This window comes from Desmodus rotundus, chromosome 2 (genome assembly GCF_022682495.2).
Source record: "Desmodus rotundus isolate HL8 chromosome 2, HLdesRot8A.1, whole genome shotgun sequence".
NCBI classification, from domain to species: Eukaryota; Metazoa; Chordata; class Mammalia; order Chiroptera; family Phyllostomidae; genus Desmodus; species Desmodus rotundus.
Window position 1 is genome coordinate 167,749,231 of NC_071388.1, and position 22,565 is coordinate 167,771,795.

Sequence of the window (22,565 nt, forward strand, 5' to 3'; positions counted from 1 at the left end):
TTTAGTGTACACTCATAGTTTCATATATATGTAAATATGAACCTGTGTGTACATATATGCCGTCCCTCAATCTACTGAGAAGGCATGGAAGTAATAGCATACCAAAAGCATGGAGCATGCCTAACACCTAGAACTTGCTATCTAAATATCATTCTACAAAAGAACCCTACATTCTGACACTGAAAACAATGGCACTTCAGTCGAGCTTTCCTTTTTTCCCAAAATTTCCCCTTTCCGCCTCACCCACCCACACACCAACCAAAAAGGTCCTCTGTTAGCTCTGCCTTCCCGTCAGGAACAGGATCACAGAAAAATCGCAGCCGAAACCCGCCCCCAAGGGGGGTGGAGGGGGAGGAGCTCCCCGTCGCCACAGCAACGGGAGCAGGAAGGGGCAGGCTTCCTTATTCTGCATCTGGCGCACGGCTTGTGCCGGTCGCCAAAGTGCTGGGGCGCGGACTTTGCGGTTATAGCGTGTCGCTTAGCTCCGGGTTGAAACCGGACCCGGATTCCGCGCCCACCGCCACGTCAACCTAAACCTACACCGCCCTCCCCACCCCGCTGCTGCGCTCACTAGGCCCGCAACCGGTCCTCCCAGGCCAAGCGGCCGCCTTTCCCACAGTGCCCTGCGCTAGGCCCCGCCCCGGCTCGCCCCGGAGGCGGGCAGGCTGGGAACCGGCAGGAGCTGGCCGTGCTCACCGCTGCCGGTGCGGCTTAACCTCCCCTATCCCGAGTGCCGCGGCCCGGCGGTTGGAGAGAGCGTGCTTCCCTCTCACACGCACAGCTGCGCTTGGCCGGGTAGGGTCAGCCTTGGGAGACTGAGGATGGGGGAGTAGCTGCTGGTGGCGACCCCGCAACATCGAGGTGGGCATATGCCGGGACCCTGCTGGAGCCTGCGGTGTCCAGGGCCCTCTTTGAAGGGAGGGCGGAACTGCGGTGCACCTGAACTTGAACCCTCTTCCCTCCACGGCTGGTTTATTGTGTTCTCGCTTCCCGTCTTCCTCCGTATTACCCTTCTTCACGCCAGCGGTTCCCTGCTTCTTGATTCATTTTCTCACGTTAGCTTCAGTTATGAGGGCTCCTTTCTCCTCTCTCTGTCCAAAGACTGAACACTCCAGGAACACTTGACCGTCTCTGTAGCCCCGTATCTCCATCTTTTCCCTCTCCCCGCATCCCATTTTAGAGTGATGGCTGCAAGAGGTGTTCACATTGCCTTTACCTGCAGCTTCCACCTGTCCCCACCGCTCGACCCAGAGCGTCATTCACACCCACACTGAGAACAACTGCTAGGCGGGGAACACCACTAGACCCAAAGTGGTGTTTGGGAATATGTTCTCTATATTTTCCTAATCGCTTTCTGGTCTGGATATTTGTTAGTATCCATCACTGTATTTTACAAAGGTATTTTTAGTAGCATGAAAAGGAGGGGTTACAAATGAGCCAAAGGCCATTAACAGGTAAGGACAAAAATTTAAATGGACGTTCAGTTTTAAATGAAGAAAGAACCTGAGGATGCTAGGAAGGTTAGTTTTTCCCCAAGCATTATGAGATCCTTGGAAGTAAAGTATACAAGTGCTCTCTGATCTTATTTTTCCACTACCCAGGTGAGCATGTCAAAATAACTGATTCCCTTCTCCTTTTTTCTTTTTATATATGTATTTCCACCAAACATAAATGTGCAGTAAAGTTACATTGTTAGTTTGCAGTTATTCTATTTTTATAAAATGTAATGTAAGCACCTTCTGAGAAAATACCAGAGGACGGGGGCCTTCTATGTAAGTTGTTTATTATAACAATAAAAGTTCACTGCCCTTTTTGGAAGGTTATATGAAAATACAGACCTTTTGGAAGGTCTGTGCTTCCTTCTAGTACCCCCCTCCCCCTCTTCCCCAAAGGATATTTCCTCCAAGTGAAATCTGATTAAAATGAAAACTGAATAGTGTCCAAGGGGTGAAGAAGTAGCCCAGAAGGAAGCGGTATTACAGAAGGGCAATGCCTTAGCTGGATAAGAAAAAGGAAGGAAACAGTCCATTCTCCCCGCAACGCTACCCCCTGTCCTTGCCCTTACGTTCTGGTGCTGATCGGAATAAATTGCTGAGTTTGTTTTTTAATAGTTCTAGGTAGCTTTTACCTACTATCTTGAGGATAGTAGGTAAAATCTTATCCAGTATAAATTTGAATACCTGGATAAGAAGACAATGAAAGGGGCCCCTAAAGAATAGGGCTTGGGCACTCACTCACCCAGATTTGGTATTTAATGGAGATTATACTGCTAACTATGTTATTTAATACATAGTTTTATTGTTGGGTTTGGGTTTTTTAAATGTATTTTAACTACTTGGTTTCTTCTCTTTAGATTAACGGTTGAGAGACAATTGTAACGATGTTTGAGTCACCCTTGGAGTAATTGGACAGAACTTCTCAATCTTGCAGATTACATCAACTGGAACCAGTGGTGTTTCTTAATGTTCACTTAAATCAGAACTTGTATAAGGAAAAAAATGGGAGTCTGGTTAAAGAAAGATGCCTATGTCGGACACTTGAGAAAGGTCATTCTCTGTTTTTTAATAGTGTGCATGGCCATGTTAGTGGACACAGATCAGGATTTTTACAGTTTACTGGGCGTATCCAAAACTGCTAGTAGTAGACAGATACGGCAAGCTTTCAAGAAGTTGGCGCTGAAGCTTCATCCTGATAAGAACCCGGTAGGTAAAAATTTCTTTCTAAACATACCTGATTAATATATTTTAGTAACTTTTGATATTTACCCAAATTATTTTAAATAAGTGCTCAAAGTGCTTAAGAACAATCACATGTCAAAAATCAAAATTCAACTTAAGTACTAAAAACAACAAAGTTCTTGTTTAAAACAATATAAAGGAATGTCAGTACCAAAAATGCAATTCCCACGTAATTTGGAAACTAAATTTCCAACCGTTCTATTACAGATGTCAACCCCAAAGCAGACAATGTCTGTGAAGTAGTTTTCTTAGTAAAGCAGGTTAAAATCAAGTATTTTAGAGCAGTAATATATGTGTGTATATATATATTTCCTTAGAACTTAGAGAGTATGTCTTGCTAAAAATGGCAGTAATAGCATGCTTCAACTTTCTCTATTTTCTCCCATGCATAAATCTAAGACCAGAGTCAGGAAGCATTATAAATAAAGCTTGAGAATGGTCAAATCAAGTTAATTTCAATCATAATATTTTGTTGTGTATCAAATAATGTAATCTTTCAAAAATAGTTTTAAATCTTATGGTATTTTTACAAATCATCTACTTAATTTTTTATTGAGATTTCATACTCATCAAGGAGAGAGAGATGGTTATAATTTTCTACTTTCTACATAGTTTAAACATAGGATAATTTTGTTTTGATTGCATAAAACTGAGCACTAGAATCAATATTTTTCTAAACCTCCTGTTACTTGGTAATCTTTTGAATCTATGTTGTGCTGTTTTTAGGTTTTTATTTTTTTATTTTTCTTTAAAATTTCAGAATGAGATTTTTTTAAGTTTCCATATGAAAGGTGTACACCTTCTACAACTAAGTATTATTTAGATGAAAGCATTGTTTAAAAACCAACTCTCTGATATAGTAACAAATAAGGAATATTTCCAGTCCATTTTAGTTCCTCTGATACTAGGTTTTTTTATCTGGTGGATTAGGGTACATACTTTTTTTTTTAATCCACAGCTGAGCACATGGCAATTGATTTTAGATAGGGGGGGAAGGGAGGTAGAGGGAGAGAGAAAAAACATCAATCAGTTGCCTCTTGCACATGCCCCAACCAGGGACTGATCGCAACCTCAGCATGTGCCCTGATCATGAATCACACCCACAGCCTTTTGGTTTACAGGACGATGCTCCAACCAAGTGGGCACACTGGCCAGGGTGTGGCACATGCTTTTTTTAGTTAATATATTAGTTTAACCTCAAATAGAAAAATAACCTCTTTGTAATTGTTTTAGGGGTAACTCATAATACTTAACAATACTAAGCATTTCCATGGGTTCATTAGTTTTTCCTCAGTTGCATTTCTTAGAAGGAATGACTTACATTGTATAACCACTTCTGTTAGTCTTTTGAGGCATTAGTTCTCATATCTCTTTTACTTTTCTTATTTTTTGGACTGTAAATCTTTAAAAATCCTTTTTTAATTTCAACCCATGATAATCTACTTCATCTTGTACTACTCTAGTCTCCCAGAAATTTCAGGATTAAGTTAGATCTAGCTGCAGGTTCTGAAGAGACTTGATTTTGTTTCTGAAACAAATGTTATATCTAATATTTTTTAATAGAATAACCCAAATGCACATAGTGATTTTTTAAAAATAAATAGAGCATATGAAGTACTCAAAGATGAAGATCTGAGGAAAAAATATGACAAATATGGAGAAAAGGGACTTGCAGATAATCAAGAAGGAGGCCAGTATGAAAGCTGGAATTATTATCGCTACGACTTTGGTAAGATGATATGATATTCCTTATGAAATTCTTGGTTTTTATTTGAGTAAATTTAGAAAATTAATTTTGTTCCCCACTTATGTAGTTAATATGTGTTACCTTGACTCTAATGTAACGTGGGAGTGGAATTCAAAAGAAAAGTCATGTGGTAGCTGTTATCTGCACAGATCTGAAGGTGTTTAGGTCATAATCTTGTTAAATGTTTTAAAAATAAGGATTGCAATTTAATTGAAAAATATTTGCATTAGAAGTTAAATATTGAAGCCTTTAAGGAGTGTCTCATTTTCCAAGAAAGGCTAAAGTTTCTTTTAAGTTTATTGTCACTTCAGTAGAAATGCCATTGTTAATAATGGTACAGTGTTGACAGCAATAAGAAATGAGGCAACAGGAGAGAGAGTAAACAAGTTAAGAAATTAAAGGATGGAGAAAGTACATACAGGTATCGAGGCAAGAGGGACCATTCAGGTACCCAATAGTTGTCTCTTAAATGATTAGTTAACCTCAAATGCAGGTAGAGAACTGAAGTATGCTTTTATAGTAGACTAAATTAAATATTTTCAATATATAACAATTGTATTTGTTTCTCAAGACTAACTTTGTTTCCAAAGTATTATTTTTAGGTATATTCACTACAGCATGATAATCTATATCAGGTGTCAGCAATTATCGTTGCACAGTCTAAATCTAGCCTGCCACCTGTTTTTGTAAAGTTTTGTTGGATATAGGCATACCCATTTTACTGGGATTCAAAAATCACATTTTATTGGGATTTACAAATTGGAGGCAAGACTGTCCACTATCAAAAGGATTACAGCTCACTTTATTAGGGTACTGGCTTTATTGCAATAGTCTAGAACCAAACCCCCAGTGTTTCTGAAGTATGCCCGTACAGTTATGTTCATTTATTTACATATTGTCTACGGCACAAGTGCAAACACAAGGCCCGCAGGCCTAATCCGGCCCTCCACCTTGTTTCTGCCCGGCGACAGCGCCGAGCTCTCAACTGTTAAGAAGTAGTTACATTTATACAGTCCTACAATTACATTCAGCCCTTTGAAGGCAACCTCCAGGCTGATGTGGCCCCCAGTAAAAATGAGTTTGACGCCCCGGCTCTATGGCCTCTTTCACACTTCCGGGGCAGGGTTGAATAGTTCTGACAAAAACCATGTATGTCCCACAAAGCCTGAAACAATACTAACTGGCCTCTACGGAAGAAGTTTGCTCACCCTTGGTCTATATCTATCACTATTATTTTGTATGTTTTATAACAGTAATGCAAAATGTCACATTGGTATTGATTATTATGGTAAATAAAATTTATATTTATTTAATCAGTTTGTCTCTAACTGTAAATATTTTAATTATAAGACAATTAGTTCTAGAATATAATTTTAAGTGATACCACTTATAAAAACATAATTGAAAAGTAAATGAAGTCTGTAGTTTAGTTAACAGTAGTGTACCTGTGCCAATTTCCTGGTTTGGATAGTATCCTAAAACTATATCGTGTCATCATTAGAGGAAGCTGGATAAAGAGTACATACAATCTGTCCTGTTTTTACAACTTCCTGTGAGTCTATAATTGTTTCAAGAATAAAAGTTTAAAAAACCATAATAGAGGTTTTCTATGGAGATGAATTTATGTGAATTTGGGAACTCCACAAACGCACCCATGACAGTCCATACCAAAAACTGGTATCTTGACCACTCTCTAAATGTATCATCAACAGTAGTTTTGTATACTCTTGGCTTTTCTCTTGGTGGTTGCATATTTTTCAGCTTTGAGATTTAGTATGGTAATCTGATCTTTGATGATTAAAACAAGAGTAAATGACCTATTTTTATGTGGAAATTTGCTTTAATGATGAAGTTTTAATTTTATAATTTTTATATACTTTTAAAAATTAGGTATTTATGATGATGATCCTGAAATCATAACATTGGATAGAAGAGAATTTGGTAAGTTTATGGGCATACAATTTTCTAAACTAGTCCAGACCAAAATCTTCTCTAAAACTCTTGAGGACAGTTGTATTTAGAATTTAGATTTTTTTTTATTTTTGCAAGGTTATCTGATATAGATTATGTATTAAAAATGTTTTATAACCATAATAGGATTTTCACATTGTTTATTTTACTATAATCAACTTTTCTTCCATTGTCTTAATGAAATTTAGTGACTTTCCTATGCAGTAGCTACTACAGTTATTCCTCACATTTTAAAGGTGAGGAACTGAAGTCTGGGAAGGGCTAACTAAGCAACATCCTCAACGTTCTATGCATGTGTCTTTGCGTAAGATTGACAGATTTGAAATTACAATGAACCAGTATCATTCTGTGTTCTATGTGTGTTTTCCATATTACTAAAAGGCTTTTACAACACTTTAGAGTATGTTAAGTGAATAAAGCCTAAAACAAAATTGTATGTGCAGTATAATACAAACCATGTAAACATTGTACACACATGCATAGAAGATAAAAGTTGGGTGAGAACAAAGTCGCCACCATTCCATCTGGTACCTCTAATACTGCTCTTCATGTTACTATACTAAGACAAGCTGAAGCTGAAATTTAGTTGAAGAAGCAGAGGGAAAATAGCACAGATGGTAGGATTATCAATTTGTATTTATGTAAATATCACATTAGTCTACTTGGTTGTGGGTCTCTTTCCATTACTAGTTGTTTCTATTGGTTTGGGTTGCTTAGTGTTATTTTTTGTTTATCTAATTATACAAATTAGATTACTTTGAAGTTATATATGTTATACAAAGTTATATGAAGTTATTTTAAAGTTAAATATGTTTTCTGCCTCCAGAGAGGAGTTATGCTTTCTTCTGGGTAGGGTCACTAACAATCTCAGGTCTGCTTTGCCAAACAGAATAAAATGATTTAGAAGCTGAGCTTTGGATTTTAAGAGGAATTTTCCAGTTCATCTTTATTTATAAGACCCATCCTTACATGAGCCTGAACTCCATTTTTGTCCCTCTATCCTCATAAATCTATTGAAAGCTCTGTTCAGTTTCTTATATATCAGCCTCGTCTACCAGAGGTGGCGAATGTTGGCCCTCTGATTTCTACCTCCTTCCATACCCTGGCCCCCTTATTCTTCACTACATTGGTAACTCTCTTGCTTTCAACAGAAATCTTTTATATTTTGTGCAGTTCTGTAGTTGTAGGCGGGTAGTCCTAATTACATAGTTTACTTTTATCAGGAGTGGAACTCTAGAATGTTCATCGGTAGTATAGAAGAGAAAATGTGATTAGTAAACTCCACTCAGAAAGCCTTAAAAATATTCTCATCAGACTTCGTTTCAAGATGGCAGAGTAGGTAAAGGCTGTCTTTGCCTCCTCCCACAACCATATCAAGATTATAATTAAATTATAGAACAAGCACCCTTGAGAACCACCTGAAGGCTAGCCTTATAACTAAGGCTATAAAGAAGCCACATTGAGATTGGTAGGAGGGGTGGAGAAACGAAACAGGTTAGTACTACACTCCCACATGGTGATTAAGAATTGGGAGGGATATTGTGGCTGCAGAGATCCCCACTGAGGAGCAGTGGGTTCCAGCCTCATACTGGGCCCCTGAACCTGGGGCTCCAGTGCCAAGAAGAAGAGTCCCTACTACAGCTGGCTGTGAAAATCAGCAGGGATTGTACCTGGTGAGGCAGAGGGCTGCTTTAGACCCAGGCATACTCTTAAACTGGCCCAAGCACAGACTCCCTTCCTCCCACACACTCAACATAAGCTCTAAGGAAGGCATGTACTGGGAGGAACTAAATTGTCAGGCCTCGGGGAGAGGGTTGGATGGGTAGTTCTCTCCTGGACTAAAATGCCGGTGGGTGCCATTGCTCTGTTTTTAAGCCCTCCCCACACACAGCCTTCAGGCACAGGCAGGCACTAAATCTAAGTCTTCCTTAACACGGCTAACACCATTGCCATATGCTCATGATTCTCTGAAATCCTGCCCCACTCAATTCACGTGCCAGACTAAACTTCTTTCAGAGGCTAATCCATACACGCTGCAGGCTGGGCCCTCATTGCTGACTTCCCTAAAACCTAGCAGAGATCCACAGACTCCAAACAAGCACTGGCTGGCCTCAGCATGCCATGCACATGTTGCTAAGGGGCTCCAAGCTCAGAATTAGTGTCAGCCAGCCTTGGTTCATAGCATAATTACTCCCGGGCACGTCCAAGCTCAACACAGGCAGTTACCAACTGCAAATCACTTTGTAGCTCCTACCAGGTGGTCCCAAGGCAGTGGCTGACCTTGGCCTGATTGGATCCCCACCAGAGGCCCCCCCAACCAATACACCAAGTGGCCAGCTTCAGACCACACCAGAGTATCACCCAATTAGTACCATAAAAGATGCACTCAAAGGGTAAACTCAGCAGGCACCAGAGTCCTGCTAAAGCAAATCCCACTCGGTGGGGTCAGCCCCCACACAACAGCTTGTCTGCTATAGTCACAGCCAGTACTCCCAGCCAATCAGCCTGAGGGTCAGTTCCACCCACTGGCATGCCAACAGTAATCAAGGCTCAACTATAACAGGAGAGCACACACAACCCAGGACACCCCTGGAGCACCTGGCACAGGTGAGCAGGGAAGCTACACCACTGGGCCCCACAGGACACCTGCTATATAAGGCCATTCTGCCAAGACTGGGAGACCTAGCAGATCTACCTAATACATAGAAACAAACACAGGAGACAGCCAAAATGAGGAGACAAAGAAAAAGGTCCCAAATGAAAGAACAGGACAAAACTCCAGAAAAAGAACTAAACAAAATGGAGTCAAGCAATCTACCAGATTATATACATTGATTATAAAGATGCTCAATGAACTTAGGGGAAGAATAGATGATGTCAGTGAGAACATCAACAAAGAAACATAAAAGGAGGTAGAAAATAAGAAAATAACCAGTCAGAAATGAAGAATACATTAGATGGAGTCGAGAGCAGATTATGTGAAGGTGAGAATTGAATCAGCAATTTGGAAAACAAGATAACAGAAAACACCCAATCAGAACAGTAAAAAATATAAAAGGATAATTTATGAGACCTCTGGGACAACATCAAGCATAACAACATTCTCATCATAGGGATACCAGAAGAAGAGAAAGAACAAAGGATTGAAAACCTATTTAGAAAAATCCCTAACCTGCCAAAGGAAATAGACGTACAAATCCAGGAAGCACAGAGCCCGAAGCAAGATGAATCCCTAAAAGACCCATACAAGACATTAAAATGCCAGTGGTTAAAGACAGAATTCCTAAAAGCATCAAGAGAATAGCAGTTAGTGACCTGCAAGGGAACTCGCATAAGACCGTCAGCTAATTTCTCAACTGAAACTTTGCAGTTCAGAAGGAATTGGCACAAAATACTCAGTGATGAAAAGCAAGGATCTACAACCAAGATTACAGTATTCAGCAGTGCTTTCATTTACTATTGAAGGAGAGGTAAAAAGCTTCCCAGACAAGGCAAAGCTAAATGAGTAAATCACTAACAAACAAGTTTTACTAGAAATGTTAAAGGAACTTCTTTAAGAAGAAAAAAAAAACCTATGAAAGAGAACATATCTCAAAGGAAAAAAATTCTCACAAAGGCAAACACATAATAAAAGCAGTGGATCAACCAACATTAAGGCTAGTACAGAAGGTTAAAAGGCAAAAGTAGGAAAATCGTGTGTAATTACAACAGTAAGGGATGCACACAAACATGCCACAAAAGAAGTAAAAAATAATAAAAGCATAAACATGGAGGGGGTGAGTACAAAATGGTAATGATCATAGAATGTGTTTAAACTTAAGCAACCACCAACTTAAAATAGACTTACAAATACAGCTTGGTATATATGAAGCACATGGTAAGCACAAACCAAACATCCAAAGAGATACACATGAAGGAAAGAAAGGAATCCAAACACAACACTACAGAAGTCATCAACAAACAAGGGAGAGAGTAAGAGAATAAGAAAGGAAGAGAGAAGAAATACAAAAACAATTCAAAAAATAAAATGGCAATAACTACACACCTATCAATAACTACTTTAAATGTAAATGGATTAAATGTTCCAATCAAAAGCTGACTGGATAAAGATGTGTCACATGTATGAAAGGGCCACCCCCCCCCCCCCGCCCCGCAAAAAAAAAATTGTTTTCTGGACAGCTGGCCCCTTGTAGTACAGGCTTTCCCTGGTAGGTGAGTGTTCTAGGAACCCATCTGTATCAGTATACCAGCAGGTGGTATTGTGAGAGGCTGCAGCTTCAGTAAATTCTTTTGGAAGACTTTCAGTGCACTTGGCTATTTCATGATGGGTGATTTACAAGTTCACCTGCTCATACCCTGCTGAGTGTACAGCAGTTTTTGACCCAAAAGGTCATAACCTCTATGCCACACCCTCCCTACTCACTTGATCTCACCCCAAGCAACATTTTGTTAGTTTGTGTGTTTCCCCGGATGAAGAAAGTCCTCAAAGGGAAACATTTGACCCATGTGGAAGAGGTGAAATAAAACAGCAGAAGCACTGAAAGGCATCAAAATTGACAAGTTCAAACTGTTTTGAGCAGTGGGAAAAAATGTCTCAGTAGGTGTATTGCATCAAATGGAGAGTACTTTGGAGGTGACTGAAGTTTAAACATGTAAGAATACACAATTTTTTACAAATAAATTCCAGGTTCTTTTGTGTGCCCCCTCATACAATGGAGTATTACTTAGCCATAAAAAAGAATAAAGTCTTATAACTTGCAGCAATACGGATGGACTTAAAGGGTACTGTGCTAAGTGAAATAGGTCAGACAGAAAGACAAATACCATATGATTTCACTTATATGCGTAGTTGTGTATTTTAGAAGCCAGAAAATTGCATTTTGAAATATATTTGTTATATTCTTGGTCATTGGGTTATGCAAAAATACCCCATTGGTACTTGATAATACAATATTAAAAACATTTTAACCTTATTATTCAACAGTAGAAAATGAGTAAATATGTTAAGATCTGTATGAAATCAAAGTACCAAGATAGGAGATATATTTACTGTAAACAAGGTTTTGTGTCAAATTAGGTGCCATTCAGATTTGTTGTGCATCCTATTTTTAAGATTTACAAACAGTAATACCATATCTAATTACTGCTCCTTTCACGTGTAAATAACCACCTCATTACTTGTTTACAGCTAATGAAATGTCCCATTTCTATTAATGTTTGCACTGTCTATTAAGATCTTATCTAAATTAGTACCAGGTAGTGGTCTAAGTCAGCATGGCAATTATTTCGATCACCTAGATAGAGTTACCTATTTACCAGACTTTCTAAACACTGCCAACGAACAGCAGATAAAATCCTAAATTACACACTTTGTAATATGTAGGTTAATTGTTCTTCCTACAGGTTTGTGTGTCTTGTAATTGAAATGTAGGTGAATATTGAGTCCTACACATGTTACAAATTAACCTGAATCAGCTACACATAGAATAGTATGCCTGTTTTGATATCTTACTATACTTACTATAACCTATGAAAATTTCATTTAAAAATGAATTTTAAATAAACTAATTTTAACGTGGAATTATATTCAACCTTTAACCAAAAGCCGATGTCTTTACCTTTTTATCGTAAATGTTGGAGCATATCCTTACAGTGCTAGAGTTTTTAAATGAATGCATTTTGTTGATTTGCATCAGGTCATCTTACAACATATAATGTATTGTTGGTTAGACTTTACTTGGTATTCAGATCTATTATTTTCCCAAATACGTATTTGTTTTGAATTGTTAAAAATCTTTAATACTTTTCATACAACCCGGATTTTCACCGCAAATGTCTTAAGGGCAAAGACTAAATTGAATCCCAAAGTCCTTACTAATACCCTATAGGTCTCTTATCTCATTCTTTCAGTATTTGCAGTAGCGGTCAGAATTGATTGACCACGTGTTTAACCTATGTTGCCCATAGTAGAAGAGCTTAAATCTCAGTTTCCCTTCATTTCTCTCATCTACACAAACTTTGTGAGGTTTGGCTGTTGCTTCCTTTCTTTTTACAGCTTCATGGCCACTGTATTAAGCAGTTCAAGTATGAACTTCGAATAAAAGGTATTATTTGACAGTTGAAAGGTGTTTTCTTATAGAAAAAAAATGTACAGAAAATAATTTATAAAGGCAGTATGAAAGATGTATGACTTTATTTCTTTCCGATCTCAACAAAAGTTTTTTAACCCAAATATGACAAACCTTTAGTAAATAGTTCTAAGTTGTCTTGGTTTCCTGTACTTTTAGATGCTGCTGTTAACTCTGGAGAACTGTGGTTTGTGAACTTTTACTCCCCCGGATGTTCGCACTGCCATGATTTAGCCCCCACGGTATGTATGTTTTACATCCTCATCATTAAAGTTTTATTATTTCTCATTGGTCTGTTGAGATATTTAATATATTGGGGTATTTCTGTTAATAGCAATTACAACAGAAATAATTTTATTTTCACATGTTCATGGTTTTTATTTGCTAATATAGTCTCCTTTAAGAATATATAGTTTGAAGAGTGTTCAAGGCAAGGAAAATGGTCTTATCAGAAAAATATTTATGTTTTCTTTTTTCCCTCTGTCTCTCATAGTGGAGAGACTTTGCTAAAGAAGTAGATGGATTGCTTCGAATTGGAGCGGTTAACTGTGGTGATGATCGAAGGCTTTGCCGAATGAAAGGAGTGAACAGCTATCCCAGCCTGTTCATTTTTAGGTCTGGAATGGTAAGGGATAAAGTTAGTATTTCTTAAATTTGTGGACCTTTATAACAAGGAAAAGACTAGAGAAAACACTGTATGTGAATTTGTAGAATGTTTTGATATTTAAGTCTTATTTTAGGCGCCATCTAACTAGGCTCTGGTCATAAAAAACATTTTGGATACACTTTTAGATGCCATTTGAGTTGACCTATAATAACATGGAGGTTGGGTCACGTCGAAAAAATGCCTGTAGTCCTGACTGGTGTGGCTCAGATGGCTGATCATCGTTCCTCAAAGCAAAAGGTCACGAGTTTGATTCCCGGTCAGATTCCTGGGTTGCAGGTTTGGTCCCCAGTTGGGGCACATGCTAGAAGCAACGGATTGATGTTTCTCTCTCCCATCAATGTTTCTCTCCCTCTGTTTCTCCCTCCCTTCCACTGTCTCTAAAAATGAATAAATAAAATCTTTAAAAAAGACAAATATGCATGTAACTCAAGTGGGCACTGCACATACACGGACTCCCAAGCTCCAGTTGACCCTTCAACAGGGCTTTGAGCTGTGGACATTTAAACTGAGCAGGCCAATTGAAAAAATCCCCAGTACAAGTGGACCCGTGCAGTTCAAACCCACATTGTTCAGTGGTCAGCTGTACTTTCAAAATTAAGTGTTGGCCAATTTCATTTTCTGTTTTAAAGAATATCATGTAACCACCCTGACTGGTGTGGTTCAGTGGGTGGGGCATCATCCTTGCTGGTTGGATTCCTGGTCAGAGCACATGCCTGGTTTGCTGATTTGGACCCGCGGCTGGGTCATGTGTGAGAAGCAACCAGTCAATGTTTCTCTCCCTCTCTTTCTCCCTCGCTTCCCCTCTAAATAACTAACTAAACAAAATCTTTTTTAAAACAATATAATGTAACTGATATGCATATTCTACTTTGTAGTTTACAAAGTATTTTACAGGTATCGTTTCATTGAATATAAAGTTAGGATATGCCTTTTTTCCAGTTTTAAGTGACAAAACTGAAATTAAAAGTATTATAAATAGTACTATTAAAATGTCTTCCATGAATCTACACAATCAAGAATCTCAGCATATCGTTTGGAAATAACTGTACATTTTAGAGATAGATCTTACCGTATTATTTGAAATAATGAAAAAAAATAATGTAGAATCAAAAGTATTTCATATTATTTTAGTGGGTTTTAAAAAGAAAAAGTGAAAACTGTTTCTCTTTTATTTAAAAAAAATAGGCTGCCGTGAAATACCATGGGGACAGATCAAAGGAAAGTTTAGTGAGTTTCGCCATGCGGCATGTTAAAAGTACAGTGACAGAATTATGGGCAGGTAATTTATTTTCTTAATTTGTTTCATTTTCAAGGCTACTTTGAAATTGATGTCTTAAGTTTTTCATTGGCAATATTAATATTTTGGTCATATTATAATTTTAAAATATTTTTCCATTGCATTTTAGAAGTAAATTGTGTCATTTGATCTCACCTCTACTGAGTAGTAGGCATTTAACAAATGAATTATATGTGTACAGAAACTAAAACAAGATATGGGAACTATATATGAAATGAAAGGGAAAATTTCACAGTGCAACTAAATGTTTAGTAAACTAAGTGTTTTATCACTTTCATAAGTATAATATATTGGGCGGTAACTATCCAGTTTAATTTTAAAGTTAAAAACTCTTCTAATATTAGGATTTTAATTTATCAAGTGATTTTAGGTGAGTTGTTTAACTATTCTATATTACCCATGAAATGACGGTATTCACTCTATTCATTGAATACCAGTTATACCTCTGAAACTATGTTAAATACTAGGGCTTCAGTAATAAAATATATAATCTCTGCCTTTGGGCCTCATTATTTTAGCAAGGAAGACATTAGTAAACCATTAAAATTCAACATAGTAACTATCATACTTACGAGTAAGCTAGGGAATCTGAAGGATATGCAGACCCAGGTGTGGAAAAGAGAAAAGGTTAGAAAACACTACTGGAATGAAGTCAGACCCAAGCTCTCGTGAACATGAAGAGGAAGCCTTCCGGGCTCACTGTGTATTTGGGAAATTGACAGTACTTCATGAATCTAACAACGGATGAGCAATGCCCTGGAGTGGCATGGGGGAAAACACGGCCCACTGAATGGGTAGGAAAAGCTCAGATCCTGAGGGGCCTTTCTTACCAATTTGAGTTTCTTAATGAAATAATGAATTTAGTTTATATGCAGTGAAAAAACTGGAGAGCCAGTGAATGAAATTGACATACGTAAGAGGATTTTTAGGAAATCCTGAATTCTAAAGAATGGATTGGAAGAGGGTTAGATTAGAAGGGAAAAATCATTTAGAAAAGTGTTTTCATTATCGAGTAATAAGTAAGTGATCAGAAATTTGCTTTATTTTCTTTTAAGGAAATTTTGTTAATGCCATACAAACTGCTTTTGCTGCTGGTATCGGCTGGCTAATCACTTTCTGTTCCAAAGAAGGAGGTAATTTTATTCATTATTTTGTTATGATGAAGAGACCATGACATAATTATTAAATGACAATCTTTTTTACTTTTTCAGCTTTATTGAAATATAATTGAATAGCATTATATAACTTTAAGGTGTCAACATTTTGATTTGATATATTTACAAAATACTACCATAGCATTAGCTAATACCTCCATCCTGTCCGATAACTGCCCTTTCTTTTTTCTAGTGAGAACATTTATGATCTACTGTCTTAGCAACTCTCAAGCATAACATACTGTCATTAGCTGTAATCACTATATGCTGTATATTTCATCCCCAGGACTTGTTAATCTATAACTGGAAGTGTGTACCCTTAGACTAGGTGCCCATCTAAAGCATGCTACTCTAATTGATTACAGTACTTCAAACTACAGTTTATACCCAAATTATAATATTTAATTAAAAAATACCTACCTCTTTTATTATTTTACACATAAGAGGTGTGTTTTACATGTGTAGAATGAGATTTGGACCACACATCTACCTAGTAAATAAAGGTTTCACTGTTTACCAGTAGAGCTTAATGAATTGCCTAAGAATCGGCGTGGTAGTCCGGGGAAAGGCAAATGAAAGTATAGACTTAACGCTGAAGCAACCTGCTATTTTTTTTCCCTCTAGATTGTTTGACTTCACAGACACGTCTCAGGCTTAGTGGCATGTTGGTAAGCATCAGTTATTTTGTAAAACCACATAGCCCTGTTAAAAAACACATGTAAAAACATTCCGCATATTTTCTTTGGTAGTCTCTTGAACACTTATTTGTTCTTGTTTTCTGATAAAATTCATAGCTATAGGTTTCTAACTAACTAGCTGTGTTCAATACATTTTTGACATACGGTACTTTCCCTGTCATTCACTGCTAAGTATTCTGTAATTTAATTATGAAGTCCCCTTGAACCAGAGTTATGTATTAGTGTTTTTGTCATTTCCAAACTTTGTTTTGTTGTCATTTATTTATTCAGCTCTCATCATATTATGGTTGGGGAATAGTCTTTGTTGTTGGAACTCCTTTTATGGTTGGGATTTTGTCACTTATGAAAATTATTAAAATTCTACATATACTTAAAAATAATGCTTTCTATGTATGTTTAATGTAATTTCATATTTATTAGGTCAAATTGTAATTGTTATTAGTAGTAACCTATTAATAATATTGTTATTCAAATCTGCATCACTTTTTTAGTGTTTTATAAAAGTTTAATTTACAATAGTAAAGTTGCTTTTTTGCTAAATAAAACTAAATCCCTTTGACTTTTTCTTCCCTTGCAACACAACCTACTTTTTTGTTTCTTTCCATCTTAGGATGGACTTGTCAATGTAGGCTGGATGGACTGTGCCACCCAGGCCAACCTTTGTACAAGTCTGGATATTACAACAAGCACTACTGCCTATTTTCCTCCTGGAGCCACTTTACATAACAAAGAGAAGAGCAGTGTTTTGGTATGAATCATTTTAATTTCTTTAAAAGCACACATGGAAATGCATTTTTGTAAACAATGAGCAAGAAAATAAATCAGTTTATATCATCTGGATGTGGAACATTTAATAATTTAGAACAAACATCTTCTGGGATTTTGTTTGTACTTCAGTTTTTAAAGTCTGCTGTGAGAATTATTTTTAACTGGCATGAACCACTATACTTTGAAATCCCAAGGTATAAAGTACAGATCATCGGTAGGTTTGGCTGGGACCTGGGATCTTTTTGTTTAAGCGCCCTGCTAGGTTCCAGTATGAGCTCAGTTTAGAGATCTGCTGGCACGGTTCCCCTGCCTGATTTTATGCCAGAGGATCAAACTAGTTGTCAAGGAGCTGGGACAAATAACGGGATACAGACAGGTCCCAGGAAACCCCAAAAGAAAATAAAAGACTCTAGTAAAGAACAAATTTCTTTTAGTTTTCTGTATTTTAATTTTTTTGATGTTGATAAAAATACATATTCATTACGGAAATTCATAACAGTATAGAAATGTTTAAAGAAAGATGCAGAATTAACTAAAACCACATCACCAATAGTCTAATACCATCGAATTTTGGTAAATATACTTCCAGATCTCTACTTAGGGGTGCATACAGTTATGACTTAGTGCTGATGACTCTCCAGTTTTATCTGTGGCCTCGGTCACTGCCCCGCACTCCAGGGTTTAACGTCTCTCCTGGGATATTAATTGATGTCTCAAGCTTAGTTGTAACTATACTCCTGATAGTCCCTAATAAATTGGCTCTACCCGCAGTTTTCCCCATCTCAGTTGATAAAATATATATATGTACTAATGTATATAGTACTTCTGCACAATATATACATTTATACACACACTGTATTTTGCGTGTATAACATGCTCCTGTGTATAATGCACACCCACGTTTTTGTGCGTGTTATTATACCCATAGTATGTAATCATTATGGCCATATATAATGTGCATCCTTATTTTTCCCTCAAAAATTTGGGTAAAAACGTGTGCAGTATACACAGCAAAATTCAGTACATGCACACACGTTTAATAGTTATCAACAATCCCTGAACTGTAATTCATAGACCAAAGGTGACATAGTTACTCAGTCCTCTCTTAATAGATACTTAAGTTGTTTCTACTTTATTACTATAAGCAGTGTTGTAATGAACAACCTCGTTCATCTTTTTTGCACTTGTTCAGTTATGTTTAGAATGAGATAGCTGTGGCAATTTTAAATTCAGTTCTTATTGCCAGATGGCCCTACAGAACTTTGTGTTTACTCACCCTGTTCCATCAGTTCATGAGGTTTGCTTATACCTCGGCCAACAGTTAGTACAGGGTCCTACCTTCCGTAAATTACAACCTCAGACTTTTAGTGAGATCGTTGGGCTTTCTGATATAAACTCCAAGCTCAGATACGATCTTAGAAAATGTAAGTGAGTGATACTGGAAATGTAATGACCAGTGATTAATTAAATAGTCCGTGTCCCTTCTAAAAGCATTCAAGTTTTTTAAAAAAAATATGAGACACTATGCCAGCTAAACATGTCTGGAAAGTGAAATTCAGAGACTGGACGGTATCCTTTCATAGATGTGACTGCCAGGTTTCATACTAAGACAGACAAGCAGGCTTATGAGGAGATTCAAGGGGATTCATCACGAATATTTACAAGCTTCCTTAGGGGTATTTGTAGTGAAATCTTCATATAATGCATGTGACAGAAGTGAATGAGCGCTAATACTGAGGCATGAAAGAATTCTGTTGCGTTGGCCTTTTAAGACCTTCAGTAACAGAAAATATGTCATAAAGAGTTTTCAGAATATTTATGCTATAGATTTAAAAAGTTTTCAGGAAAAAAACTGAGTTTTCTGTTCTTATTCCCATTGTTTCTGTCCATATGGTTATGCTTCTATCAAGCACAATTAAACTGTGAATACAGTGGTAGTTTCTACAAGTTTTTAATGGAGTTTTAGATTTGTCAATACTGTGTTTGAATTTTCAAACATGGATTGTTTATAAGGAAAGATATACATTAAACTGTCTTTTCAGCTCATACATATTTTTATAACCACTTCTGCACTCTTTGCAGTAACAGCCACTTCATTGAGCATTAGACCAACAGAGATCGTTCTGTAAGAAAATGCACTGAGGGTAAAGTACAGACCGAAGTAAATGAGATGTGTTAGAAGGGAGGTGCGCCTTGTTCAGACGGTTGTATTTTAAAGAAGAGACCTTGATCTAAAACGTATTTAAAATAAGATTTTTATCAGTATACTTTACTCTGCAAAACTCATGGTTTTTTGGACATTATTTCTGAAAACCTCTGTAATAAACAAGGTCCATTCTAATTTTCCAGCTGTAAGTTCCAGTTATAAGTTCTTATCTTAATTCCTATTAATTATTGGTTGAGGTGTGAGTGTCTTGGATCATCAACTGTTCTAGTTTTTTAACAATTCCTAAAGGATTTGTAAAGTGTTGGCATTCTAAAACATGGTTTGCATTAAAATTGCATTGAACATAATATATGTAATACAGCTTTTTCTTCATGATTCAGAAGTTCTCTAGGTTATTGTGAGGATTACTATAGAATTCACAGGTCAGTTAATAGAAGATTCTAGGTAATAAAACACCTAATGATGGAATTTGTTTTACATCACTTTTTTAAAGAAACAGCTAAGTTATACAATTTTTAATAATTGCCAAAATACGGTAATAGTTTTTTTAGAGGAGGGAAAGACAACATTTAGGATAAATAGCTTGAAAATTGTTTAACTTCTGTGACCATTTTTCTTAAAAATTCTTTTGTGAAAACAAAAAAAACCAAAGACAATGACATAAATGGATGTTGATTAAAAAGAGTACAATATGATTCTTTTATTCTAGTTTCTTAATTCATTGGATGCTAAAGAAATATATTTGGAAATAATGCATAATCTTCCAGATTTTGAACTACTTTCGGCAGACACACTAGAGGTAACATTTTTGTAATAATTAATAGTAATGTTGGTAACATTTCAAGTCTTAGTATTTTAAAATCAGCGTTTACTTTATTCATCACCAGAGAGAAAGTAGCACTTTCAAAGGGTTACATCTGAGCCAGCTCTAAGTTGCACTCTAATTGCTGGCGCTGCTGGGGTTACAGAGAGGATCTATAACTTTGTAAAGCCTCACCAGTCCCAAAAGGCTTCAGGGGTGTCAGAAAAGGCAAGATTGTGATCACAAAGCCATTGGATTTGATTTGGGAGTTTATGTTCTTGCTTACAGAACTATTTATATTATTCACTGGAAATTAAGAAGCAGCTTGAGAAATACTTAGTTTATAGTAGAACCAATTTTTTTTCCTACTTACTGATCCCAAAGCTTTCTAAGTCTATTATCCCACCAGACTGGTAAACATGAAAAAGCTGACTTGCCCCACCTCCCAACACTTTGGCTATATGCATTTAAAACCATAGAGCAAATATTTTTTACATTATTGTAAAATAAACCATTTTCTGGCACAGTTGTCTACATTAAGATTTTATAATGTAATGACTCTTATCCTTCTCTAATTTCATGTGATTGATTTACATAGCATTATTCCAAATAAACTACAAAATAAGAATATGGATATGTCCGAATTTTTGACATTATTTTGAAGTAATGGGTAGGATTGTTAAAATTAATTTAAGAGAATAATAAGTAAATACTAGAACTCTCAGAATTTTCTGTCTTTAACATTACTTTTTAATTTACTGAATCACTTTTAAGGATCGTTTGGCTCATCATCGATGGCTCTTATTTTTTTATTTTGGAGAAAATGGAAATTCAACTGATCCTGAGTTGAAGAAATTAAAGACTCTACTTAAAAATGAACATATTCAAGTAAGAAAAATTATTCTGCCCAGTTTTCTGCTAGCGTGCTTTCTTATTAATACATAAAATTATATTTTAAATAACTAGTTTTCTTCCACAATATATGAAAATGTCAACCTTTTTCTTTTTTATCTGCTTCTGGTGTCTTACATGAAGAGGTTTTTTTTCTCCCCACCCGAAGATATTCTCTACATTTTTAGAAGGGTGGCTGTCTTAACAACCTTATATTATCTCAGGTTTTTGAACTCTAGGAGACATTTTTTAACTAAATTGAGTTTCAGTGTTAAATGTGAATTATTTCTGTCTCTTATATTTACAGCCCATTAACTTCTGTTTAGAAACTGTGTTGTTAGAGGAATATCATTTTGGGATTACCTTTATGAATACTCAATTGTATGGAGAAGATTTTATTTTCATCGAATTGAACCTTCTCTTTCTACCCCAGATTGGCAAGTTTGACTGTTCCTCCGCGCCGGCCGTCTGCAGTGACCTCTATGTTTTCCAGCCGTGTCTAGCAGTGTTTAAAGGACAGGGAACCAAAGAATATGAAATTCATCATGGTAAGAGGGAAAAAATGAAAAAATTTATCTTCATTTTCAAATAGTATAGGCGTACCTCAGAGATATTGTGGGTTTGGTTCCAGACCCACAGAATAAAGCAAGTTGTAATTGTTTTGCGAGTGGAGGGTCTCGCCTTCAGTTTGTAAAAATCACAACATCTGTGATGCACAATAAAGCAAAGCACAATAAAACAAGGTAGGACTGTAATTTGTAATTTTACTTTTTGCCTTGTATTGTATGGACATACTTATAAATAACTTTGCTCTCATTTATCAGTAAATTTGTTTCTTGTGGGGAAAGACACTTTGAATTAGTTATTTTGTACTCTTTACTTTTGATCAGTGTTTCAGCAAGAACTGTGGTGACATGGAAGACCAGGGAGGAATTCAAGTGCGTTTCTTGGTTGTCGACAAAAATAAGTGGCACCTACAGTTTTCACTCCAGTTTGCTAAATGTAGCATCTCAGCCATTATGGGCAATTTACAGGCATTTGTTCAGATTTTTCCTCAGCTGGACCACCAAACATCTCCCTTAACTGTTTTGTCATCTTTCTTGAATTTATAACTACATTTCCACATTTCAGCTTGTTTGTGACTTTGGCTCTTCATTCAACAAAGTTCCAATTCCTAGGGTTTGGGATACATCATAGTCCCTGTCCTGGAAAAGGTGAGATGTAGCAAAAGAGACAGACTATTAACTATCACACAGTTAAGCAAATAACAGATATTTGCCTGTAACGTGACAAACCCTGTTTCAGGTGTTAGGAATGCAAAGTTGTAAGACATGGACTTTGCTCTCAAGAAGCTTAAAATATCTAGTGCAGGTGAGAGGAAGGAGATCCATAAACAATTGTGAAAACCATTGTGATGGTCATTATGTGTAAGTTAATAAAATCTAATAGAGAGACTTCTGCATAGTATGGGTCAGGAGGTACTCTGCGAATTGAGGTGACATTTGAATGCTGAGTTTCCCAAAGGAAGTACAGGAGA

General features: G+C 36.7%; 1 protein-coding gene across 3 annotated transcripts in view; it reads left to right on the top strand.

Annotated features, from left to right (window-relative positions):
* The first annotated feature begins 605 nt into the window (after positions 1-605).
* DNAJC10 (DnaJ heat shock protein family (Hsp40) member C10) overlaps positions 606-22,565 on the top strand; it is a 42,908-nt gene continuing 20,948 nt past the window's right edge. Inside the window, exons 1-13 of one of the 3 annotated variants that reach the window (XM_071220674.1) lie at positions 606-861; positions 2,354-2,702; positions 4,302-4,467; positions 6,376-6,426; positions 12,744-12,826; positions 13,078-13,209; positions 14,437-14,530; positions 15,604-15,681; positions 16,327-16,370; positions 17,011-17,148; positions 20,045-20,134; positions 20,912-21,025; positions 21,462-21,576. In XM_071220674.1, coding sequence (XP_071076775.1) covers positions 2,499-2,702; positions 4,302-4,467; positions 6,376-6,426; positions 12,744-12,826; positions 13,078-13,209; positions 14,437-14,530; positions 15,604-15,681; positions 16,327-16,370; positions 17,011-17,148; positions 20,045-20,134; positions 20,912-21,025; positions 21,462-21,576 — 1,309 coding nt within the window. In that variant the 5' untranslated portion in view covers positions 606-861; positions 2,354-2,498. The remainder of the gene's footprint in view (positions 862-2,353; positions 2,703-4,301; positions 4,468-6,375; positions 6,427-12,743; positions 12,827-13,077; positions 13,210-14,436; positions 14,531-15,603; positions 15,682-16,326; positions 16,371-17,010; positions 17,149-20,044; positions 20,135-20,911; positions 21,026-21,461; positions 21,577-22,565) is intronic. The other 2 variants (XM_024561461.4, XM_024561462.4) reach the window with 2 other exon arrangements.